General features: G+C 37.8%; 1 protein-coding gene across 3 annotated transcripts in view; it reads left to right on the top strand.

Annotated features, from left to right (window-relative positions):
• LOC127446326 (protein Shroom2-like) overlaps positions 1-23675 on the top strand; it is a 75943-nt gene that overhangs the window by 22550 nt on the left and 29718 nt on the right. For all 3 annotated transcript variants that reach the window (XM_051707146.1, XM_051707145.1, XM_051707144.1), the window contains exon 2: positions 7726-7874. In XM_051707146.1, the coding sequence (XP_051563106.1) occupies positions 7726-7874 (149 nt within the window). The remainder of the gene's footprint in view (positions 1-7725; positions 7875-23675) is intronic.

Raw genomic sequence — 23675 nt, 5'->3', positions numbered from 1 at the left:
CTTTTAAAGAAATAGTTCACCTAAAGTGAAGCCTTATGTTGCTCCAAACCAGTATAACTTATTTTCTTCCATGGAAAGCAAAAAAAGGTGTGCAAAATGCTAGCTTCAATCACCATTAACTTTGATTGTATGGAAAAATAAAGCAGTGAAAATGACTGAAGGTCATTCTGCCTAACATCACCTTTTGTGTTGCAAGGAAGAAAGTCATAAAAGTTTGGAACAACATGATGGCAATTATGGATGAATTATCCCTGTAATTTAAGGTATTTCAAGACCTTTGTGCCTATCTTTTCTGAGTGCGTGCTTGATGTATATACACACATTCGCACACCTTTATTGTTTAGGCACCTCCAAACAGCCAAAGGCTGGTGTGAAAATAATGGTGTTTGTGTAAAGAAACAGTCCGTTTGTGTAGGCTGTCTTTTGTGGAGTCATCCCATCTGTGGTCTGGAGGGTATTATGAAATGTCAAACAAATTATTGTCCATTACCTCTTGAATAATTCTACATGCTTCTCTGGATGCTTTGAACATACTAGGGTATCCTGCAAACTGTTAAAGGGATAGTTCACTCAAAAATTAAAATTCTGCCTTTGTTTACTCACCCTGTTGTTGTTCCAAACCCAAACATCTTTCCTTCGTTGAACCCAAAATCAAATGTTAGACAGAATGTTATCCTGAGTCACCATTCATTTTTATGGCATCTTTTTCCATATAATTTAAGTTTTTATTTTTGTACTACTGTATCCCTTTAACACTAGAGTATGGATGTTTTTAGAGGTCTTTCCCATGGTAGGTCTCTCGATATATAGAATTTGATAGTAGCAGCAACTTTTTGGAATTCACTCTTTATTTTATTGCCTGGAGGGGCAGGAATTCAAATGCATTCCTGATGCGAAGCCACAGGGAGTTTGATACAATGTTCATTCAATATAACTTAATCTACACAGTCAAGCGCTTTTGTTGGCTGGAGTTGACTCACATTCTTTGGTGTACGATCAAGTTTAGCTTAAACAAAAAAACCCTTAGTCATATTATTGTGCTGTACTGGCCGAGTCCTTTTAGAACACACTGTGTGTGTATATTGTACATACACTGGTCCTGTTGCGGAGAGGCGATGTCTCTTGCCTGAACACTTGTGCTTTGGGTACTCAGTGAATTCATGACAAGCACCCCAGTGTGCGTGAGTGGAGCGCAGTGGAATATGCAATAGCTATAAAGCTCATTGCACTGTCAGCGTAGAGTTTAGGACACCAGTCAGCAGAACTCACACATTCCTTTGTGCCACATCCTTCCCCCACCCCACCCTACGCTGAGATCCGCAGAACTGCAAGGTCATGGGGAGGTGGAAAACTGTCTCAGGCTTTTGGAAATTTCTTGCAAATTCACGGTGTGGTCTGAGCTGTGGTGCATGTGTGAGCACACATGTACTTCGGACATATTGAGCTGTGGTGCTCATGTGGGTTATTTACACATGTCACAGTGCAGGGCTCAACATTAACGCTTGTCCAGGACAAGTGGATTTTTGAAGGGGTGAGTGAAAGGTAATTTTATTGTTTAAAACATCAATAACGAAAAAATAACCGGCTATATTTGTGATAGGCTTGGCCTGTGTCACTTATTACATCAGAAGTAACTGTAATTAAATTATTAAAAATGAAGAGTAATCCCTTTTTTTTTTCAAGGAAAAATGTAATTACTTAGTAATGCATTACACCCAACGGTGAACATGCGCATGTGTTCCGAAAACACTCGTGCTAATGTGCGCCTGAACGGACAAATACATTTCAAAATTCTGCCGAAATGCCCTTCTTTGTGAGGTATTCATGTAAACACAGAGAGTGATGTCTAATGTGAACGTAAACAGCAGAGAAAAAAGTGGATTTGCATTAAAATGTCGGACTTGTAAGTATAAATGTAAGCTAATAGACCTGCTGCTGTCTAGTGTGTCATTATAATAATCAAACAACCATAACAAGAAAACACTCACTGCTCTTGACTGAGTAACTTTAGTAGCTTTAAAAAGTATTAATGTATTATAGTCATACAGTAAAGACCAGTTATAGTTTACTTGAATACTTTTTTTTTCCTCTCCGGACAAGTAACTTTTTTACTCAGACAAGTGAATGACCAATTTACTTGTCCGGAGGACAAGCACATGATCATGCTTAATGTCGAGCCTTGCAGTGACTTCCCCCGACAACTTGGATACATTGCAGTCGGTTAACATACGAGTAATGTTCGATTCATACAAGCATGACAAGCAATATAAGCTTCAACAACCCTACCAGACAACATATCCAAGCAATATAGCAGGTAAACAACTTCGCCAAACGGATAACAGATAAACATCCATCCAGATTGCTGTCCTGAACTGTGTGAGTGTGACTGACTGAACTGTAGTTTCTTCTTTTTAATGGCTACTCACAGACTAAAACAGTGCATTACCGCCATCTGTTGTTTACATTGGAACAAGACAGCCGGCTCTTCTTTCCTACGTTCACGGACATGACGTAATGACGCAAGGATGTTCATCATATGCCAGCGATTTCGTGCCAGCTCAAAATACAAATAATTTTTATAGGCTTACCATAGTGAATCGTGGTAAGGTAAGAACATTGTTTTAAACACTGGTTTATGTACTTAATCAATAATGGCAATTTGTTAATTTTTAACCAAAAAGTCTTACATAGTGCAGCTTTAAAGTCACTATTTTGAGTGATGCCTCTATTAAAATGGGATAGGATGGGAATCTTAAGAAATTTAATGATTCCTCTTAACAATTCTAGTTTCTTAACATTCCATTAATGATCATTTTAGTACTTTTGAGGAAGAAATATTTGGAAATAAGAAATGCAAGTATTTGGATTTACTGCCTTCAGCAGTCTTTTACCAAAATGTTAGATAAATTAATATTTTAACAGAACAGATTCTTAAAGTGTTTACACAGATTGTTTAATTGACATTTTATTTGTTTAACTGACATTTTATTACTTCATAATTATTTTATAAAATACCATTATTTACAACAAAACTTAATGTGTAGCCTATATTAAATGACACATTGACATAACAACCATTCAGTAATGACTCTAACTCTCACAAGCCTTAAAGGGAAAGTTCACCCAAAAATGAAAATTCATTCATTATTTACTCACCCTCGTGTTGTTTCAAACCAATATGACTTTCTTTTTCGTTACACAAAGGGAGAAAGTTTGAAAAAAATGTTTAGCTCAGTGATGTCATACAATGCCAGTGAATGGTGAACACCTATTCAAGCTTCAAAAGGACACAAAAGTTTATTTCAGAAGACTAATAAATTATTCAATGTGACTCATGCCTTGTTCTGAAGGCATACAGTAAAGTTTGGTGAGAAACAAACCGAAATCTAACTTATTTATTGAAAATCTTGACTGACCGCTGCTCTCCTGTTGACATAAATTAGAGTGCACGAGAGCAGCAGTTATGCTGCCTCCTCTCGTGATATTGCGTTCAAGCGAGAAGCCACTTTATCTAAAATCGAACCACTAGCTATATTAACAACAGAGAACACAACACAGCTGCACACAAACCAGAAAACCAAACTTACAAAGCATTTCTGAAGAGTTTGAAGTCTAAGAAGAGATTCATTTCTATGACCAGCCTTATTTGTATGACCGGAGTACTCGGAAATCAGATGCGATGGACTTCCGGTGGCAAATAATTTTCCCTTGTGGATTTCACATGGAGTTCAAGTTTGGTGTACTTGATAGGCGAAATCGCCATGTTGACCAATAGTGGAACCGTGGTATGGTAATGGTGTAAGATGGTAATAATATCAGAGTACTGATTGCCATTCATGTACCAGGTATTTACTAGGGGTGTAACGATCCATTGATCTGGATTGATACATCGATCAAATAACCAACGAAAAGATGTCATAGATGCAACACGTAAACATTTATGTATATATATATTTTTTTTTTCTCCCCTTTTTCTCCCCAATTTGGAATGCCCAGTTCCCAATGCGCTCTAAGTCCTCGTGGTGGCATAGTGACTCTCCTCAATCTGAGTGGCGGAGGACGAATCTCAGTTGCCTCCGCGTCTGAGACCGTCAACCCGCGCATCTTATCATGTGGCTTGTTGAGTGCATTACCACGGAGACATAACACGTGTGGAGGCTTCACGCCATCCACCGCGGCATCCACACACAACTCACCACGTGCCCCACCGAGAGCGAACCACATTATAGCGACCACGAGGAGGTTACTCCATGTGACTCTACACTTCCTAGCAACCGGGTTGCTTGGTTGCTTAGGAGACCTGGCTAGATTCACTCAGCACACCCTGGATTCGAACTCGCGAACTCCAGGGGTGGTAGTCAGCGTCTTTACTTGCTGAGCTACCCAGGCCCCTATGTATATTTTATTAAGATGTACATTTATTTTGACACTCTAATGCCAGCCACGGCCGTACACATTTCCGTCAGGCGATACAGCAATCTTTTGATATTCATCTTGCTTTGTTAGCACTAAATATGCTTCTCATGTGGGACACGGATGTGCACGGAGTGATTGAAACCTGGAGTTGCACTCTGCTCTGCCTCCATCGAAATGCGAGCTCCGGTGACAGGACAGCGCAGAGTGGCTCATCTCACTTGAATTCTTCATGAGAATTTTCTATTTTAAAGCGCTGTGGGGCAATTCGACCACGTCAAACAGCTAGACTGCTCCTGCAGTCTGAACAGAACTGACGAGGGATAGAGAAAACACCTGCCCTGCACCAACATTATTTGCTACACTTTTCACATCTTCACATCAAGACCCTTACTAACATTTATGAATTATTTATCAATAAAGTAACAGAATTTTTCAGTACAACTGTGGAAGTTGTAGCCAAGAAAAAACACGGTTAGCACATACTCTCTGTCGGAAACAATTTGTGGGTATAGAATTATTTTGGATTGAAAGACTTGCTTGACTGTTGTAGAGATGGCAAATTGTCACTGTAGTGTTTACCTCATTCCACAAGGCAATGAGCTGTCATCATACGATTGATGATCACATGTATGTGACTTTATTTTTTACATTATTGTTTTTATGTATTATTTTTGTCAACAAATGAAGTACCTTATTTTGATGTGGATGTCCCAATGTGGAAACTGGATTTGCACTTTTCAGAGAGCTCAATTAAATATTCAAATTATATTTTGGTTGCATTTGTGAGATTATTGATAGTGTAAAATAGGCACATAATATTGTGATATCAATCGCAGGCCCCCGAATCAAATCGAAATTACGTTGTGGCAGACTTTGAGGTATCGCAAACCTCAAATCTCTGACTAAGAGAATCGATATAAGATTATGTCATGATAAAACTTCCGATTTACACCTCTTGTATTTAGTATTCCAATAAAGTTTAAAGAATACCATGGTACATGGTCTAAAAAAATTTATAATACCACAGTGCTCTTAGATTTACTTTCTTTTCTTTTTTTCTTAGTTTTGTCATGAATGCCCATGATGCTTAAATGGCATTTCACTCCCACCTCCACATTTATCTCACCTTTCTGTTAAATAACACCCCCACCTCCATTCCTGATGCACTGGCAGTGTTTGCTATGCTTAGGCAGGTCTGATTCCTCGTCAGTGAACGTTTCCATTGTTCGAAGTCATTTTGTTCACTCCGTGTGGTGCGGAATGCCAGAGGGGGGCACCCACTGATATGCCTGTTTTAAATTAACGTTGTAAGTTATTTTAAGTGCTTCTTATTCCGGCATTCTGAAAGTTTTTCTTGTTTTATAAATTCAAAGGGGGGCTCTTGAGTCCGGATGTCACAGAGTCCTGCTGGTTTTAAAATAATAAATGCTGGGAAGACTGCATACAACAAAGGAATAGCTAAAATAGCACCATTTGTGCATTCTTCTCTGAGCACGTACATGCTGTAAGACTGTTTATAATAAGGTCGATCAGCTTTTGGATCTAACCACAGCTGGTGATAAAGCTTGCATACAAGAATGTTAGTGTAATCATTCAAGGTCTGTTGTCCTTTAAGCTTAAACTTCCTGAAGAAGAACACAAAAGGAGATGTTAGGCAGAATATTAGTCTTAGTCAACATTCACTTTTGTTGCGTCTTTTTTACCTTACATAGGCTATACTTGAGTGTTCCCTGGAAGGAAGAAATTCACACGGATTTGAACAACATGAGGGTTAGTAATCATGACAGAATTTTCATTTTTTGGTGAACTATTCCTTTACGTTCCTGATAGCACCATGTAATAATCATCTATAAACATAGTCTCAGAGGATTATGTTAAGATGAGTTATAGACATACCTGCAAAGTACTGTAAATAATGAACAGTCATGATCAACCTTGGGCCAAAAACTCAAATAGGGCAGCATTACATATCACGTCAGGAATTTACTTAAGGAATTTGGCCACAGGTTTCCTGAAATGTGCTCTTTGTTACAGAATATGTATGATTAACTTGGTTCTTGCTTGGCTCTGGAGGTAAATGTACTGATGTGGAAAGTTAAAGACTTGCCCCCCTGAGTGCTGATTTAGAAAGGTGAACATACCTTACTCATTTGGTCATTTAAGGGTAAAACTTCTTCAGCAATAACATTTGGCAATGAAGTTCAGTTGTTCAGGAAATGCTCTGACTGCTCTGCACTAACTGACAGAGACCAGAGTAATTTAGAAACGTGCTGAGATCAGGGTGACATTATGTGCTAGTGTAAATATGCTTTGTGACTGTTTTTATGCATTGTCACTGTTTGTTCAATATCAAAAACCCATGTGAACAAAAACGGTGAGAGATTTAGAAATCCCGATCTGTTTGTCGAGCTTTAAATGAATCCCCTTTAAAGCACCTCTCTTTCAGCACTAGAGCGCAACAGTGCCTGCCCACTTATTTTTCCCATTCATTTTTGCCTTGAACTTTTCATAAAATGCTTCATAAAAGAGTTGTCTTTTCATGAGGGCATGGACAACAATCCTATGTAGCACTGCGAATGATGACATTGAGTAAAAACAATGGGAACATTTAAAACTGTTTATTTTAGGTTGTTGATTAAGTATAAAAACAATATACACTCACTGAGAACTTTATTACGAACACTATGGTCCTAGTTATGTGCCAGATGTGGTCTTCTGCTATTGTAGATGATCCGCCTTAAGGTTCGACGTGTTGTGCATTCTGAGATGCTATTCTACGCACTACAATTGTACAGAGTGGTTATCCGAGTTATCTGGGGTGCTACACAAAAACGCGCTTCATGTAAACACCCCCTATGAATGCATCTGATCAGAGTCAGGTGAGCACGAAACCACACTAATTATACAGGGCTTCCTTAAAGGCATAATTCCCCCCAAAATTAAAATTGACCAGATAACTTGAGTTGTTCAGCACTGGAAATAATGCAAGTTCTCACGTGTGCCACAGTGAACTAGCTTCTCTAATAGCGCTTATGAACACCCAACAGATTTCAAGATTTTCACTGAAAAATAACTTGCATTTTGGGTTGTTTCTCACCAAAACTTACTGTATGCCTTCCGATGTATTGTAATATGACAAAAAGAAAATAATAGGGGTTTGGAACGACATGCGGGTGAGTAAATTATGTCAAAATTTTCATTTTTGGGGGAGCTATTCTTTTAAGACCTGTAAGTTGACCAGTTGTTCAAGCAACCCACCAAAAAGGGGACAGGTTGATTGAGCCAGAATGTATTGTGTCTGTGCCACAGGTGGAAGAGGGCAGTAAGGCCGCGGTTGCGAGGCTGCTGGCTGGAGATGAACTCATCAACATCAACAATATTTCTCTCACTGGCTACAGACAAGAAGCCATCTGCCTAGTCAAGGGCTCCCACAAGACACTCAGCCTGGTGGTGAAAAGGTAATTTATCACACACACACACACACACACACACACACACACACACACGCAAACAAACTCACGCCTTGTTTGGACCTTAGACATCTGCTCCTGTTGCTAGGAAGTAATCTCATGTCTGTGGCAGTATTCTCAGAGGCATGGGGTAGGAAAAAGGGCCTTCACTTCATTTGTGAAGAGATGCATGTTTTGAAATCAAATATTTGTCTACCCAACAATACTGTATTGCTCTGTTAGGTAGAAACATCAGTGCTCAAATGTGTTCAGTTGTTGGGTAGGTAGAGAGTGACTGCAGCCATTGGGAATTGGTGTTGATTGCATCACTGGCTCAGCTGACGCTGAGGGGGCCGTTGAATGCTTGACAGTCCAGTTCTACCAGATCGCTTCCTGATGTCATAGTACTTGGGAATAGAAAGCTAAAATGAAACAGAATAAGTTTCAATTTTATTTGTCATACCAATTTAAACATACATAGAATGGAACATAATACGTTAAATATTTAAATTCATACTAATGGCAAAAACATTCTTACCAAAGAATTCTGGTTGGAAAGAACTAGCAAAGAGAGGATTTGCAAGTATGATGCAATATGCAAATATCTGCAATTTTCTCGTGAAAATTGTTGTACTAATCCAGTACCACGGCAAAAGTGGCACTAAAGGGGTGTTCACACAAGAGTTTAAATCATTGGAGGTTTCCAAGCGTTACTGTCGTTACTACTCCAATACAGAATCCAATGGTATCCTGACTGCGTTTACATGCATGATCTTACACCAATTATGCTTAAGAAGCCAACAACGTGTAAGGTCATGTAAATGCCTTAAATAGTTTTCTGTATATTCTCAAGTATTCTTTAAGGTCAAAAACATTTTAAACACAAACCGTTTGGCACACTTAGATTTTTGCCCATTATCCCGATCTCGTGTTGCATGTACAGCTTATCCAATGTGTGCAAGTGTTGTGCAAATGACTGTTCATGTTTTGACATCAAAAGCAAGAATAATTTGATGATTTCAAGTCTCGTGTAAATGCGATTTTTCTTGCATTGTTTGATTTTAAGTTCTAAAGCCACAGAACTCTTAATTTTATTACTTACAGAACTTGGTACTATCTTTGGAAAGTGATTCTGTAAATGAACTTATTTTAGGTCTATGAACATAAGACATGCCATGTAGTGTTATTTGTGTATTATTTGTCTATCCTCCAGCTTTCTGCATTTAGATACGGGCTAACATTATAGCAAGCGACCGCTGTGTTTTCACTAACAACTACCTCCTGAAGTTTATATCTGGCGCAGTAGATTTGCATGCAGGCTGGAAGTGCTCAGCCAGTGGACAGTGGTAGAAAGCGTGTGTGGACTCTGTGATGCAAATGAATTATTTGGTCCTGATTCACATGGGCTGTTTTCAGCTTTTTAAGACTTCTTGCTCTTGTTTCCAACTTCAGTTAGAGGAGAACACAAAGGTTAGATTTTCTCACCTTGAAAGCAATGTATGCAAATATTTACAGCAACACTTTACAGAAAAATGAGCTCTCAACAAGAAAGATATACAAAAAAGCTGAAACTGGCGACACAGTGTAGCATACTTTTTTGTTCCAAGTCATCAAAAATCAGAGAAGCCAGGTCAAGTTTTTTCACTACACACAGATGTACATTGTGAAGGAATAATATTTTTCTGTTAAGCGATCATCACATTGGCCCATTGCAGTCGAAGAGGAACAGGCTGGTCAGTCCATTTCTTTGTGTGCCAAACACTGTCCTCTTTGTCTCAGCTTGGCTTGTCTGGGGCACACTAAGTGCGTTTGGTCGCATTACAGCATAACTCCTAAACAAACAATGTCATCCAGGGAGAAAAACTGCCTCTGTGGATGCATTGCACAAAGCCATTACTGTGGGTCTGTGTGCAATAGAATGTGACTCTGATTTTAACCAACAACAGTATTGACAGTACCTTTAACACGTGGAAATGGTACAAAGTTATCAATTTAAAGCTTAATTTAGATTAAAGCAGAAATTTAATCCACCAGCATCAATGACATTAACTTTGGCCTAGGGCAAATATGGGCAACTGGTGACGAGCGAGTTTTAAGGAGCACATTAAAAAATATTAAGCGTCTTTGGTAATATGTAATAATTCCAGATTCGCTAGATCATTATATTTGATGGGTGTCACTTACTCGCTATGTATAATTTACTAGAAATTTGAAAAAACAAAAATCATTTATTTTTAATTTTTTTGTGAAGATGACTGTGTAGGCACTATCAAAGTCTTTCTAGCAAGTCAGTCCACTGGTGGCCATCTTTGGAACACTCCTGGGAAGCTATTTCCAGTCATGAAAGTGCAACTCCTACGTATCTACTTTAATGGGGAAAGACCGAAATCTTCAAAATGGTTAGTCAAGATTACGATCAAAGAAAGATTTTCAAATCAGCCGTAAAATCTGACAACACTGGTATCATAAATTGTGCTTCTTTCCCTCAGATTACGCTAAAAACCCATATTTCCTGGCTTGTATAGCTAATACGCATATGCGTTCGGAGTTGATTGACAGGCGTTGTCTGTATCTAAAAGGTTATTGGCTCTTTTATCTGAAAGGCGAGACTTTCTACATCCGTTGACCGCTGGGCTTTCCAATTTCTCGCATTCATTTTAATAGAAGTGACCCGTCTCTACTAAATAGTCTTCGACACTATCGTGATTTACTAATGTATAAAACAGCAGCAACATTATTCAGGAACACAATTCTCTGCTTATTTTAAATGTGCACATAAAGAATATGACATGGAAACAAAGGATTTGGATGTAAATCGTACAGCCCTACTTTGTTCTGTGTTTGTTTAAGTAGTGTTTATTGTAGATGTGGTAGAACTGGTGGTTGTGTATGGTGACATCAAAACTGAGCATTGAGTCACTGTTTCATATCCCAGAATTGTAATGATTGTGGTCAGATTGGGCAATAACGGACACGTACGTAATTATTCACACCTGTGAGTCAGTTCAGTTTTTGCATTCCAATGTAGTGATCAAGAAAGAATTCAGTAATATGTTTCGTAACACTATACAAGAATGTTAGAACCTAATTCCTCCTGTGAAAAAAAAAAAAAAACATTTATCGTTTGGAGCTGTGATTTAATACTGTGGTCACATTTTCTGTCTTTATCTGATAATTATTGTAGGCTTCAAGACATGACAGACAGGGTTCCCACGCATCCTGGAAAACCTGGAATTTTGCAATGCAGTTTTCCAGTCATGGAAAATAAGAAAAATACTTAAATGTCCTGGAAAATATTGTAGTATGATTTAATTTTTAAATCAATTTAAAAATCGTATTCAATTTAATTGAATAAATAAATAATCTGCAAGTGATGCACGCTTCAAAATGAATGTGTAGAGCCAGCCACTCATACACTGAAAACACCTCATCATGATCATCACGTGCACTCTTGTGTATGTGAGATGACTGAGACCGAGAACACTCTGAAGTGCGCAGTACGTACAGACTATGTATTTATTCAATTGAATCACAGCTTTACAGTGATGAATAATCACACTGGGCCATGGAGCAAACTGCTGATCTGGAGGTGAGAAACTAACGTCAAAAACAAACAGAAATGCCAAAATAAAAGCTTGATTTAAATGGACGCATGTGTTTTTGCTTAAATATTACACTTGTTGGGTGCATGAAATGTCCTGGAACGAGTGGGAACCCTGGACAGAGTCTGGATTAGCACACAGAAAGAAGGTAACAGGTCATTACTGGACCGCAGTGGAGTTCGGGGTGTGCGTGAGCTAGGGTTGTCACGATACCATTATCGTATCTTATGATACTATACCAGCTAAAGTATCATGATTCTAAGTAGTATCATGATACCACACGATAATGTGTTAATTCTTAACACAGTTTGTCATAGTGGTTCTTAGAAACAAACCATTCCACTTGTTGCTCTGGAAGTGGTGAAAATAACTGATGGATGAACAGGGAGAAGTCTCGAACTAACTTGTTATCTAATACATTCTTTGTTAGATGTAAAAAAATAAAAATAATCTGCGCCGTATCAAAATGGCCAGTTCAAACCGCAACGGCTTTACATTTTGATTCCATTATTTCTGTGATTATTTGAATGTTGGTAACATAAAAATAAAGATATTGTAATGTTGAAAAGACTGTTTTGAGCAGCTGTTTCATTATTATTACCGCTTCAGACCCTATCTCCTGGTAAACAGCAGCGCGAATGCAGATTACACACACCGGTTTGATCGCACGCCTCAGGGACGTGATCAAATTGATCTGATCATAAATGCGAAGTTACCGCCACCATGCATTTGTAATTGGGAAAAAAACAAACGAGTGCAATGTCTGCTTTCTCAGAGAAATGGTAAATCTGTAAATGTTAAGATAAAGCGTTTAGGTTAAACTAAGTGGCACTAACCCAAGTTTATTCTGCAGAAGAAGTGGGATGTGTCCGAAGGTGTTTAATAAGGTTGCTGGTGTTTCCCCCTTTGGCTTGAAATCTTTGTAGACATTCACAGCAGATGGGTTTTCCCAGTCTCATAAGGCAAAACCCAAAATAATTCAAAATCTCGTTACATTAATTGTGTGTATGTGTTTTATTTTTATTTTTTTTAATTTCTCACTCTCCAAAGTTTTTTTTAAACGCATATTATCCATTAGGAGACACGACTGCCAAATTAACATGCTGGGATTCAGACATGTGTGTTTGAAGCATGGGAAAACCACACATTGAAAAATAAGCAATACCATATAAGGGGAAAATTCTAAACAGCATTTTGCGCTCTTAATGGGCACTGCGTGAATTGGACGGCACTCGAAAAGACTACATTATAGGTCTGATTACATTAAAGGTTTTGGCGAAAATAGTATTCACTACTGCACATACAATATAACTTGCGGTACTACCGTATTAATGGTACTACCGTTTAAAAAAATACTGTAGCACCGGCAGTATTTTGAAGCTTTAGCACCACGATACTACCGTAGCACCGGTATACCGTGCAACCCTAGCGTGAGCTGTCTGAAGAATGGTGTGTTTAACAAGAGGTGTGAGTACACTCTGGGCACTAACTTTTAGCAACAGTTAAATAAAATAAAAAAAGCTTCGAATGGATGTTGTTAGGCTTATTAGTCTGTTGTTTTGATAGTTTACCCAAAATGTTAAACTCCAACTTAATCTCACGACAAGTCGTAATAATAATACTAGATGGCAAAATCATAAGAAATCGGCTCTGCCTAATATTTTCTAAGATGAACCCCTAACCCAAACCCTAAACCTAACCATAATTTAAAACAGAAAAATAAGTTCTGTGTACCATGGAAGAAAGTAAACATCATTGTTTGGAACGAGACAATGGAATCAGATTATTGACAGACATCAGTATTTGTATTGCTTAAATAAATATGGACTGAGTAACAAATCTATCTTAAAATAAGTGTTGGATAGGAGGCAAAGTAAAATATAATGCCTATATGGCATCGATTTGAAATTCTGTTTGTTGATTGGTTGTCGTACGTTCGAATTCTAATTCTCATTCGAATTATTACGAGTTGTCGTGAGACTGTGTTAGAGAATGTTCAGGTCGTTTTTTCCATGCAATGGCAATGAACAGTGACTGGAGATATCAAGCCTCAGAAGGATGCCTAATCACTAAAAGTGTCATAAAAGTAGTCCACATGACTTGTTCTTTATATTCCAAGTCTTCTGAAGCCATACGTTAGGTTTATTCGAGGAACAGACCCAAATTTAAGTCATTATTCACTGAAATTCTTGATATCTGATCTAGAATTGACTAGAAGACAATAAAAAAATTAAATAAAAAAAATAAAAAAAAATTGGGGTGAACTATCCCTTTTAAGCTGCTGTTTAACCTGTATTAAAATATATTAGTTTAGAAATTACACATCACTCCACCCTCACCTTCATGTTGCCTTAAAAACCTGTCATGGCGGGTGTCATTGTCATGATCCTTTATAATTGCAAGACAGATACGTATGTCCACTGGGGAATATGACAAGATGGTCATTGCTTAGCCAAAGGCAGATCACTGGGTTGTGTAACCACAACAATCCTGGCTGTACGCTTCAGCGCATACCATATATGCCTTGATCTTAACCATAATGATAGAGCAAAGTCTGATGCGTGGCCTTTAATATCACACAAATTTAGGAATTGATTTTGCATCTGTAATAGGCCTAAATGTGGGTTTTGGATAACAAGGAAATAGAAAGTTGTTAAGATGTGGCCCTATGTGTGGGAGGTGCCTGTGTTAGCATGTGATGACTTCATTTGAAACTATGAGGTAATGGTATCAGCTGTAATAGGTTGTTTAGTTTGGCATGTCCTGGGTGCTGGACAAACAGAGAATGTGTTTTGTTTTTTGTTTTTTTGTGGAACAAGGCCATGCCTATCTACATGCTTGGATTATGCACTTAAGTTGTACTTACATTTTTTTTTTTTTATTAAAGTCATAATTTTGTGTTCATATAACTGTTAATTTACACAAGTAAATACTGAGTAATACTAATGAACTAACAACACCTGTTTTGTAATTATTTTGTTAAGCTGCTTGTAGTTATATGTAATACACATTGAGTTATTAATTATTGTAATTATAATTAATTACTAGTAGTGATGTCATGGACTCTGTAAAGTGTTGCAGATTAATTAGATTAGCTAAATTTAACATAATTACTGAGCTCTCAGCTAATGGATAATTAAGCCCATGACACGTCACATGTTATCGTTGATGTATAAAACCAAATTTTCATTGCGTTTGCATAATCAGTGACGAGCGCGATTCGGAGGTTGCATTACATTTTTACTCCACTGATGGTTGGGTTTGGGTTGTGTGGTACAGTTTATAAAATATGCATTCGTCTTCGCTGTATTATAGCCTGTAAGCTGAAAAGAACTCACTTCACAGCTTGCTTTTGGCGCCCCTCCATGGACGTTAAACCCAGAAAATGTAGATTACATGTGCACTTATGCCAAACAACACTTACCGCTTTGGCCACTGGGGGCAGTGTTTCGAATTTCGGTAAGCACAGATTTTGGCTAAAGGAAAGTCAACCTACTGTTTCCGATTTCATTGTGAGATCAGTCTGGTTATACAGTGTTTTTACTGATTTCAATGTGCCCAGATGCCCCACTGAGTTTGTAATCTAACTACACAGATTATGGTCGGTGTGATTAAAATGGGATTTGGAGTCTGCTGCTTTTGGATTAGGCAACTCATTCACACTTTTATGAACTGTCTTGTCTGATGCTGCAATATTCACAAATGTAGAACAGAGAACAGAGGACTTTTTGAACTAGAGTTAAAAAATTAGAATCGCTAAAGCTGTGTCTTAGATGACACACTATACACTTCTATAAGAAAACCCTGTGTTACCTTATTCTTAAGAAATCATTTCAAAATGCCATCCTGATACTAGGGAAAACATTATCTTAGCACAGTTAAAAAATTTCAGTTACTAATTCCATTTCTGAATTATTAGTATCCTTGCATGTCTGAAGTGACACTCCTGTGCGGGACGCTAAAAAAACAGTGAGTCACGGTGAAAGACATCCTTCTAGTGCATGTTTATATAGAACAACAGCACAGACGGATACAAAAACACGTTTGGTGTGAACGGGCCCTTATTGTGTGAGTAGCCCACCAGCATAGTGGATCTTTATAGTCAATATATTCAATGGCAATGGGAGTTTAGAAAAGGCCATGGAATGATATCTGATGCATGAAAATCTCCTCATCATTAGTCCTTTTTATAGATGCTTTTCAGTGCGTTTCAATATGTGATTAATAGCACTACACAAAATGGTTTTTAACAGTAAGTTAGCGCTTTGTACGCTTGACCTAGGAAAAGAAAAGTTGACCCCTGGATGTCTCATTTACAGTAGCCCCAGGCCCTAACAGACTTCACATACAATCCTGAGGCCTTTGATTTTGAGAGACACATTCAGTTAGGAGGCGGCACTCATGTGAAAAAGGCGTTTCCGAACTGATGTTTAGAGTTACTCAGTTGTGACTGATTCAGAGAATTCTTCTTGTAATCTGTTATTGTTTTAGGAACTTCTTGTAACTGGCTTGTCCTGCGGTGACCTTGAATTCCCTGGTGAAACTATCAAAGAAAATCTGGATCATGTAGAGATTTATTCTCATAAATGATTTCCACACACGCTTATTCTGTTATGAATTTTGATTGATTGTTTATTTACCATTCTCAGAAACTTTGATTGGAAAAAGACCTTGGGAGTCATGGCATTGCTGTTAAGCTCTAAAAGCTTTTGAAACCTTGTTGTTTCTGTACAATCTCATGTTTGAATGCCCGAATGGCAGCATTAACCCAAGGGACCTTATTAAATAAACAGCATCCACAGGCCAGTCTTCTCCTCCAGCCAGCTCCTCATACAGAACAGCTTCTGCCACCTAGTGGCCGAGAGAGCCAGTAAACAGTCATGAATTAGATCATGTATTCTCAGAGAGGACAAAATAAGGGCAGGCATGAAAAAAGAACATTGTGTCATCATCTACTCACTCATATAACATTTAAGTTTATGTCTTAATATTTAAATGGTCTTTATTCCACGGGGCCACTGATCAGTACAGATTAGTACAGATCTTCAACTAGTCTTGAGGCTAATGTTTAAGTAAGGCTAGACTAATTTTATTGAGCCAGCTACTAGGATATAACAATAGTATGCATGTTTTTTTTTCTGGAAAGCAAGCCAGTTGCTAATATATAGCTAGACACTAGCTACAAATTTAATAACCCCAAGTTCACTCACACTGTATGGCAATGTACGATTGCGTTGCGTTCCTGCTTGAATTTAATATTGAAATCATCATTGTGCCACATTGCCATCATTTATTACAGGACTTAGTATTATCTGGTTACAAGTGTATTTAAGTTGTTACTACAATGCGCAAACATTACTGTGTAGCGGAGTTTTAGAGAACTACTCTTCGGCCACTAAAAAGCAAACTACACATTATCTGCAGTTAGCGTCAACAGTTCACTTTCTTTGTCGTCTTAGTTGTCACTTAGCTAGTTGTCTCTGAGTGTTGTCTCTCGGTTTTCAAAAACTGTCACAACTTACCTATCCTGTAGATGAGCGAACATGAGGTGTTCCCTTGTTTCGCTGCCACTTTTCTGCCACATGTTTTACACAGGGAAGCCATCTTCATCCAACAAACCCTCTGCATTTTTATGAAACCCAAAACCCAAGGTGGATAAAGGGGCGGCTGCGTTCCTCCTTCAGCCATGCTTCACATGAGTGTGCATGTGTTCCCGAGAGTGTCTGTAGCTCAATTGGTAGAGCATGGCACTAGCAACGGCAAGATCATGGGTTCGATTCCCAGGGAACACATAACACTGATACAATGTGTACCTTGAATGCGCTTAAAGTCGTTTTGGATATAAGTGTTTGCCAAATGCGTAAGTGTAATGTCGCATACACGCAGTGAATCTTGATTCATTGATAGAAAAAAAACTACTGTGCGATCAGAAAAATCTAAACAATTTGGCTAAAAGGTTGTATAGAATTATTTACGGTATTTTGAAGTGGCTACAATAACAATATGGTGCATGGTAATTACCATGATATACCAAATTACCAAATACCGTCACATGCCTCACACGTGGCAAATAACAGCTTTGATTGGAAATGACGGCCACTGAAAATGTATTGCACACAAATTATATATACCTTGAATTTTCTTTGTTCTCTTCAAACATCAAAAAATCATACATGTTTTGAGTGCCATTAGGGTGAATAAATGAAGGCAGAATATTCATTTTTGGTCCCTATGTAAACTATCCTTTTAAATAAATACACAATCCGACTGAGAAAGGGAGTTGTTTTGATCCTGAATCCTGTGTTGACATTTGTGTCACACTTCCTCTAAAGCCCTCTGTTAAGGAAGATAAGATTGCTGCTCTGAACGAATCCATATGCCTCCTGTTTAGGTTTATTGTCTGAATGAATTAATGATTTTCTCAGGATACAGCTGGATTGAGTTTCATTCTTCCTTTTGGCTTTAATATTTCGTTGCAGCATTATTCTAAGAGGCTGCTTTAAATAGAAACTAAACATTTTATTTTCCTCTTTTAGACATAGTGATTACTTAAGTATTCGACTATTAAAACTTATTTAAAAGGCCTGTCATTTAGGAGTAAATATTTTAACTACAGGGTGTAGTTTAAATTAAATGCATTAGGTAACAGGCTCTCCTAGGGCTCCTTCCAATATTTTGTTGTGGCAAAATTTATGTTTGAGGGAAGATTCGTAAGAGCATCATTCGTGTCCATGCCTGCATGCAATAGTCAAGTAGCTGTGTGTCTATTGTGAACAGAGCTGTCACTCTGGGCTTCAGAATCCAATTATAACTGGCAAAGCTCATCTGTGGCTGAAAGAGGAACAGTTGGAGCTGATTATAGCAACGGTTGGAGCGCAGGTGTCTTCCTGTGATTTATGGAGGTGCTCAGTGATTCAGTAGAATGATATTCGTGATTTCATAATTTCACACTTTATAACTTTGAATTAACACCACCAGAAGTGCCACATTGGTTTTTAATTTGCACTTATGTGGTGGTAATCCTTGAACCACCCTTTTCAAAAATGATCTGTGGAACTGTCCGTCAGCAAGGTGAGTTGACACCCGTGGGTTAGACACGTTTCATTAGCATTTAAGGAAGAGCTGTTGTTTTCACAAGTACTTTGATAAGAGATATATGCAAACACGGATAACCACAGCAGTGTGAGCTGGCCTTTTAAGTCAAGCACACTATGACTGAATCAAGCCAGGGGCTCTAGTGGGCAAAACGTTACAGTTGAGGTGATTTTACCCATTTTGAAAGCTATAAATGTCCTGATTTCATTATTCAGAAGTAAAATATTTTTCCTGTTTTATCGCACTTCATTCAGGAATAAAACTGATACTCGTGAACACTGAAAGATTTGTTTTCAGTGTTTTTGAATTTGTTTTATTTTTTTATTTATTTTTTTCAATTCCTTTTATTTGTGGACATCATGTCATATTTTAACAGCAGGTGGGTTAGCTTTACAGGAAGCAGCATAAAACAATGGTTCAGACAAGCTCCAACAGTGCTATGGTGATGAGATCTCCCTGAAGCTGTGTTTCTTTCATCTAGTTGCCATGACACCTGTTACAGACCAGCTGGTGAAAGTAAAAGGTAAATGGGAAAGATGGTGCTGAGGGATTTGTCTGCTTGAGCCTGGCCCAGTCATGGTTTTAACACTTTGTTTAACTACAAATAATTTAGCAAGTTTTGGTCTTAGATCTCTTGAATTATTCCAACATCTGTCTTTTATAAATCAGCTGCTTGTCATTTATGTAGCATATTTCAAGAATTGATGTTGCATACTAGGAGTTCCATTGATAAACCCAAATTGCCTGTGAAGAATCGTGGGATAATTTTCAACAGTAAGTGATTTTGAGGATCAAAATTTTGGTTCACATTATGATTTGCATTGTAACATCTTTTAATGAACAAACATGACTTTTGATGTTTGAAATCTGAAATTTGTTATGGTGCTGATCGTTCTCTTGAGATGCAGTGCAAATATGTTCATACATATGTCATATGTCAAGGCATGCTGAAAAATCAAGGGGATAAAAGGTCTTTACTGGGGGATATTTTTATTACAGCTCTCCCCACTTCGTTATGTTTTTTTTATTGCTAGCTGCTGTAAAAAGGTGTTATGAAATTATCATGAGCAGAATGCATTAAAATTTGCTTTTACTTACCATAGGCTGCAAGTGATTGTTAAAATGTAAATATATCAAGCCTAATCAAAATGTAATTGTTTTGTAAATTTCACTTTTAAAATTTAGTTTTGGAACTAAACTGTGCAGTGTTGCTTACATAATGATTAAACTGCACATTTGACATCAGGAAGATTTAGGTATATACAGTGACAACATGGCTCTAGCCCAGCGGTCACCAATTAGCAGACTGGGACTGGACCCTGGCTTGGTTTCATCCGGACACTGGGGCATCACAACAGTGGTTTCCCCATCTTACCATTTAAGTGAGCAATGTGTCAAAACTACTGAGCTGTACACACCACACAAATTAATATTTTTCTCTACCGTCGAATACGCTTTATTCCCACTTCCCGCTCCGTGTGCGTTGCCTCTCTCTCCCTACTATAGACATAAGGTGCTGCATAAACCCTGATAATTACAGTTGCAGGCATGGCGAGCAGCAATATAGATGGATACTAGCATCTTTCACCTAAAAACATAGCAGAAAATAAGAATGAAGCAAAGTGAAACTATTTTCATCTGTCTGATATATGACTCAGATGGTTCATCTAAGGCAGGTTTGTGATAGTACAAGATAATGTGACACCTATAGCGTTTTTTCCCCCCTGTCTAAATTTAGCTTAAACAGCATGTTACGAGCCTTTCATAATAAACAAACTGATTTTTGTTCTAATTTTGTGAAAATTTATCAAAGATGTCATCATCTCTGGCATGGATGGCAAATAAAGACAACCACAACTTTGAAATGACAAGTTATCCTAGTAGAGTTCTCTTCTGTTGAGAACGTTTCCATTATTTCATAGTCAGCCTATTTATACCTACAGCCTATATATCTGTATATAGCAAACAGTACTTTTGTGCTGCACTGTTATGTAAAATGTTTGTTTGTGTTAGTAGATGGTCACTTTGAGGAATATATAAAAATGGTCCATTCAGACTTAAATTTTATACATTTTCTTTCAGGGGACACCCCTGAACACCCATACAGTATTTTTTGATCTATATAAAGGCCTCCTATGTCTCATACATAGGTATGTATTCTAAATGTATAAAATATATTCAAACACAAAAACTGGACTGCTGTCATTCAGCTTAAAAACGAACTGTTGATCTTTTAATATTCATATCCAGTTGCCCTCGACTGAACTCTATGAAATATTTTAATCTTGTAGAAAAGATCCTTCAGACCCCAACACTTTGGCTGGTCTGGGCCCCGCAATGTCCTCATCCCTGCACAGTTTTAAAGAGACTATTGTGAATGTTTAGGGTTTTTTATTTAGTACAATGTGAAGTTATAATAACTATTTTATATATATATATATATATATATATATATATATATATATATATATACATACACACTGTATGTATACAGCTCTGGAAAAAATTAAGTGATCACTACAAAATTATTAGTTTCTCTAGGTTTAGATGGCCATCCATCTATCTCTTGATCACATTCCAGAGGTTTTCAATGGGGTTCAGGTCTGGAGATTGGGCTGGCCATGACAGGGTCTTGATCCGGTGGTCCTCCATCCACACATTGATTAACCTGGCTGTGTGGCATGGAGCATTGTCTTGCTGGAAAAAACAGTCCTCAGAGTTGGGGAACATTGTCAGAGCAGAAGGAAGCGAGTTTGGATGGAGGTGTGGATGGAGGACCACCGGATCAAGACCCTGTCATGGGCAGCCCAATCTCCAGACCTGAACTCCACAGAAAACCTCTGGAATGTGATCAATAGGAAGATGGTCTGAAAACACTACGTTTTTTTTTTTATTATTTTGACCAGTTGTCATTTTCTGCAAATAAATGCACTAAATGAAAATATTTTTATTTGAAATTTCAGAGAAATGTTGTCAGTACCTTTATAGAATAAAACAAAAATGTCAATTGAATACCCCTGCTCTAGCCTGTCCTAACAACTACCCATGTTACAATCATTCCTGGACTCTTCCCTACATTCAAAAGAGAGAGCAGCTGGGATGTTCTGCATGGTAGAATATATCAAAACAGCCATTCAGGTAAGAATTTGATGATTTAAATCGAATCAGATTGACCATAAAAAAAAAAAAAAACACTTTATTTTTAGTATTGTAATGTGCTTTTTATGATGTTTGCTTGTAAGTGGGTAATGCGTAATAGCATTTGTAGACCTAGACCAGTTCATATGGTGTTACGCATTACCCACTTACAAGCAAACATCATTAGTATTGTAATGTGCTTTTTATGATGTTTGCTTGTAAGTGGGTAATGCGTAATAGCATTTGTAGACCTAGACCAGTTCATATGGTGTTAGGCCTTGTTTCCTAGTGCATATTGTATTCTAAACCAATATCAACTCACTGGCCTACTTTAGACCTGTTATAAAGACTAACAGTTCATTTTTGCCCTTTAGGGGGAAAAAAAGCAGGTAAAGATCTAGTAATATTATTATTTTCAGAATTTGCCAAATCTATGTATTTATTTTTGTGAAGGAATGGAATGTGCACTTTTTATTTAGTCTCCGTAAAATATCAGGTTAACTCATGCTAATCCTTTGGATTCTTGAGTATCTAATCTAGAGGTCACTTTAAATCTCTTGGAATGCAAAACTTCACATAGAGGGATTCAGTCTCCTCTGCTGACTGTTTCCAAAAAATATTGGCATGGAGAGGTGAATTTAGATTCTGAAAGAGTCCTTTGCTCACCTTGTAAGTCTGACTGTGCACCATCCTTGCTTCTTACAATGTTAACGGAGGGTAGATCAAGGGCATCCATGGCAAATTAATTGAAAGTGCTGGAGGAAGCAATCAATTTCTTGTTTTTTGTGACGTAATATGAAATAAAATAATGACTTTTTTGTTTTAACTGCAGAAAGTTGCCTAATTGCATTAAGAGAAGGCAAGGGGCAAAATTTGTGTTTCTAACTATGTTTTTACAATCCACATGAATGAACCTTTATTTGAGTTACAAATTTAGATTATGTGTGCTGCACTAAGCATTTTCAAATCCTGTAAAACTGTAGATGAAGAAACTCATAGTATGCATGAGTTTAAGGAATACCGTACACTTGATACATCTCTGTACTGTACACCCAAACAAAAGACGCAGCTGTAAACCCAGTAGAGGGCTTGAAAGCTATTACTTCTAAAAGCTGGTATGACATGCAGCTCAGGAATGTGCCTGTCATTACAGGCACCTCACGGTTGGCCTCTCCTGGCCCAGTATTAGTGGTCTGATTGAGATGCGTTCTAAAGAAGGCCTTTGTGCAGGCACTTGAGAACCAGACGAATAACTGACTACCATGCAGCCAAAACTCGATCTGTGTCCCTGTGTGTCCGATATTACATTGAACAAAACGCTGTTTCCATATGTAGATATTTTCATGGAACAAAGCCGATTGGTCAGATACTCTTATCAGATAAGATCTTGTTGGACGTAGTGCAGAACAGTTCTCCTTGATAACTTGTCCTTGAAGATCTCACTTTTGACAAACAAAGTATGATTATTTTAGATGGATTTTTCAACCAAAACCTAATGGCTGGTCTGTCTGAAATACGATCTTTTGCATGTGATCTTAAGAAGTTTGAAAATATTTGCCAGCTTTACATTTTTGAGGCATAATGAAAGAATGCAACATTTCTGTGAAGGTTAATGCCTGGGAAAGGGCTCCTGTCTGGAATGCACGGATGAGAAGTCATCTCACAATAGATCATTGTGAAAGATTTTGTTAAAGCCCACCCAACAGCCATAGGCCAAAACTATTTATCTGTAATCTTCTTGCCTGTCACCAGACCACTTTTTTGGATGCCAAGAAAAGTTTTAATCAAGCCTTAAACTTTTTAGGTCAAACTCAGATCGCAGTCAAGTCTCTCTCCTCATCACCTTCTCAGAAGATATCTGTATACAATTTTCTAAGCTAACAAGTTGATTTGAGATTTCAAACGTTTCTTTAACCAGATGGCCTTTGGAAGAGCTGGAGTGATCATCTACTTTTGCAGAGCCAGTCACATGATT

Source organism: Myxocyprinus asiaticus, chromosome 9 (genome assembly GCF_019703515.2).
Source record: "Myxocyprinus asiaticus isolate MX2 ecotype Aquarium Trade chromosome 9, UBuf_Myxa_2, whole genome shotgun sequence".
Classification (NCBI taxonomy): domain Eukaryota; kingdom Metazoa; phylum Chordata; class Actinopteri; order Cypriniformes; family Catostomidae; genus Myxocyprinus; species Myxocyprinus asiaticus.
The sequence above is the reverse complement of the archived record's forward strand: the minus strand, read 5'-3'. Positions and strand labels throughout refer to the sequence as shown.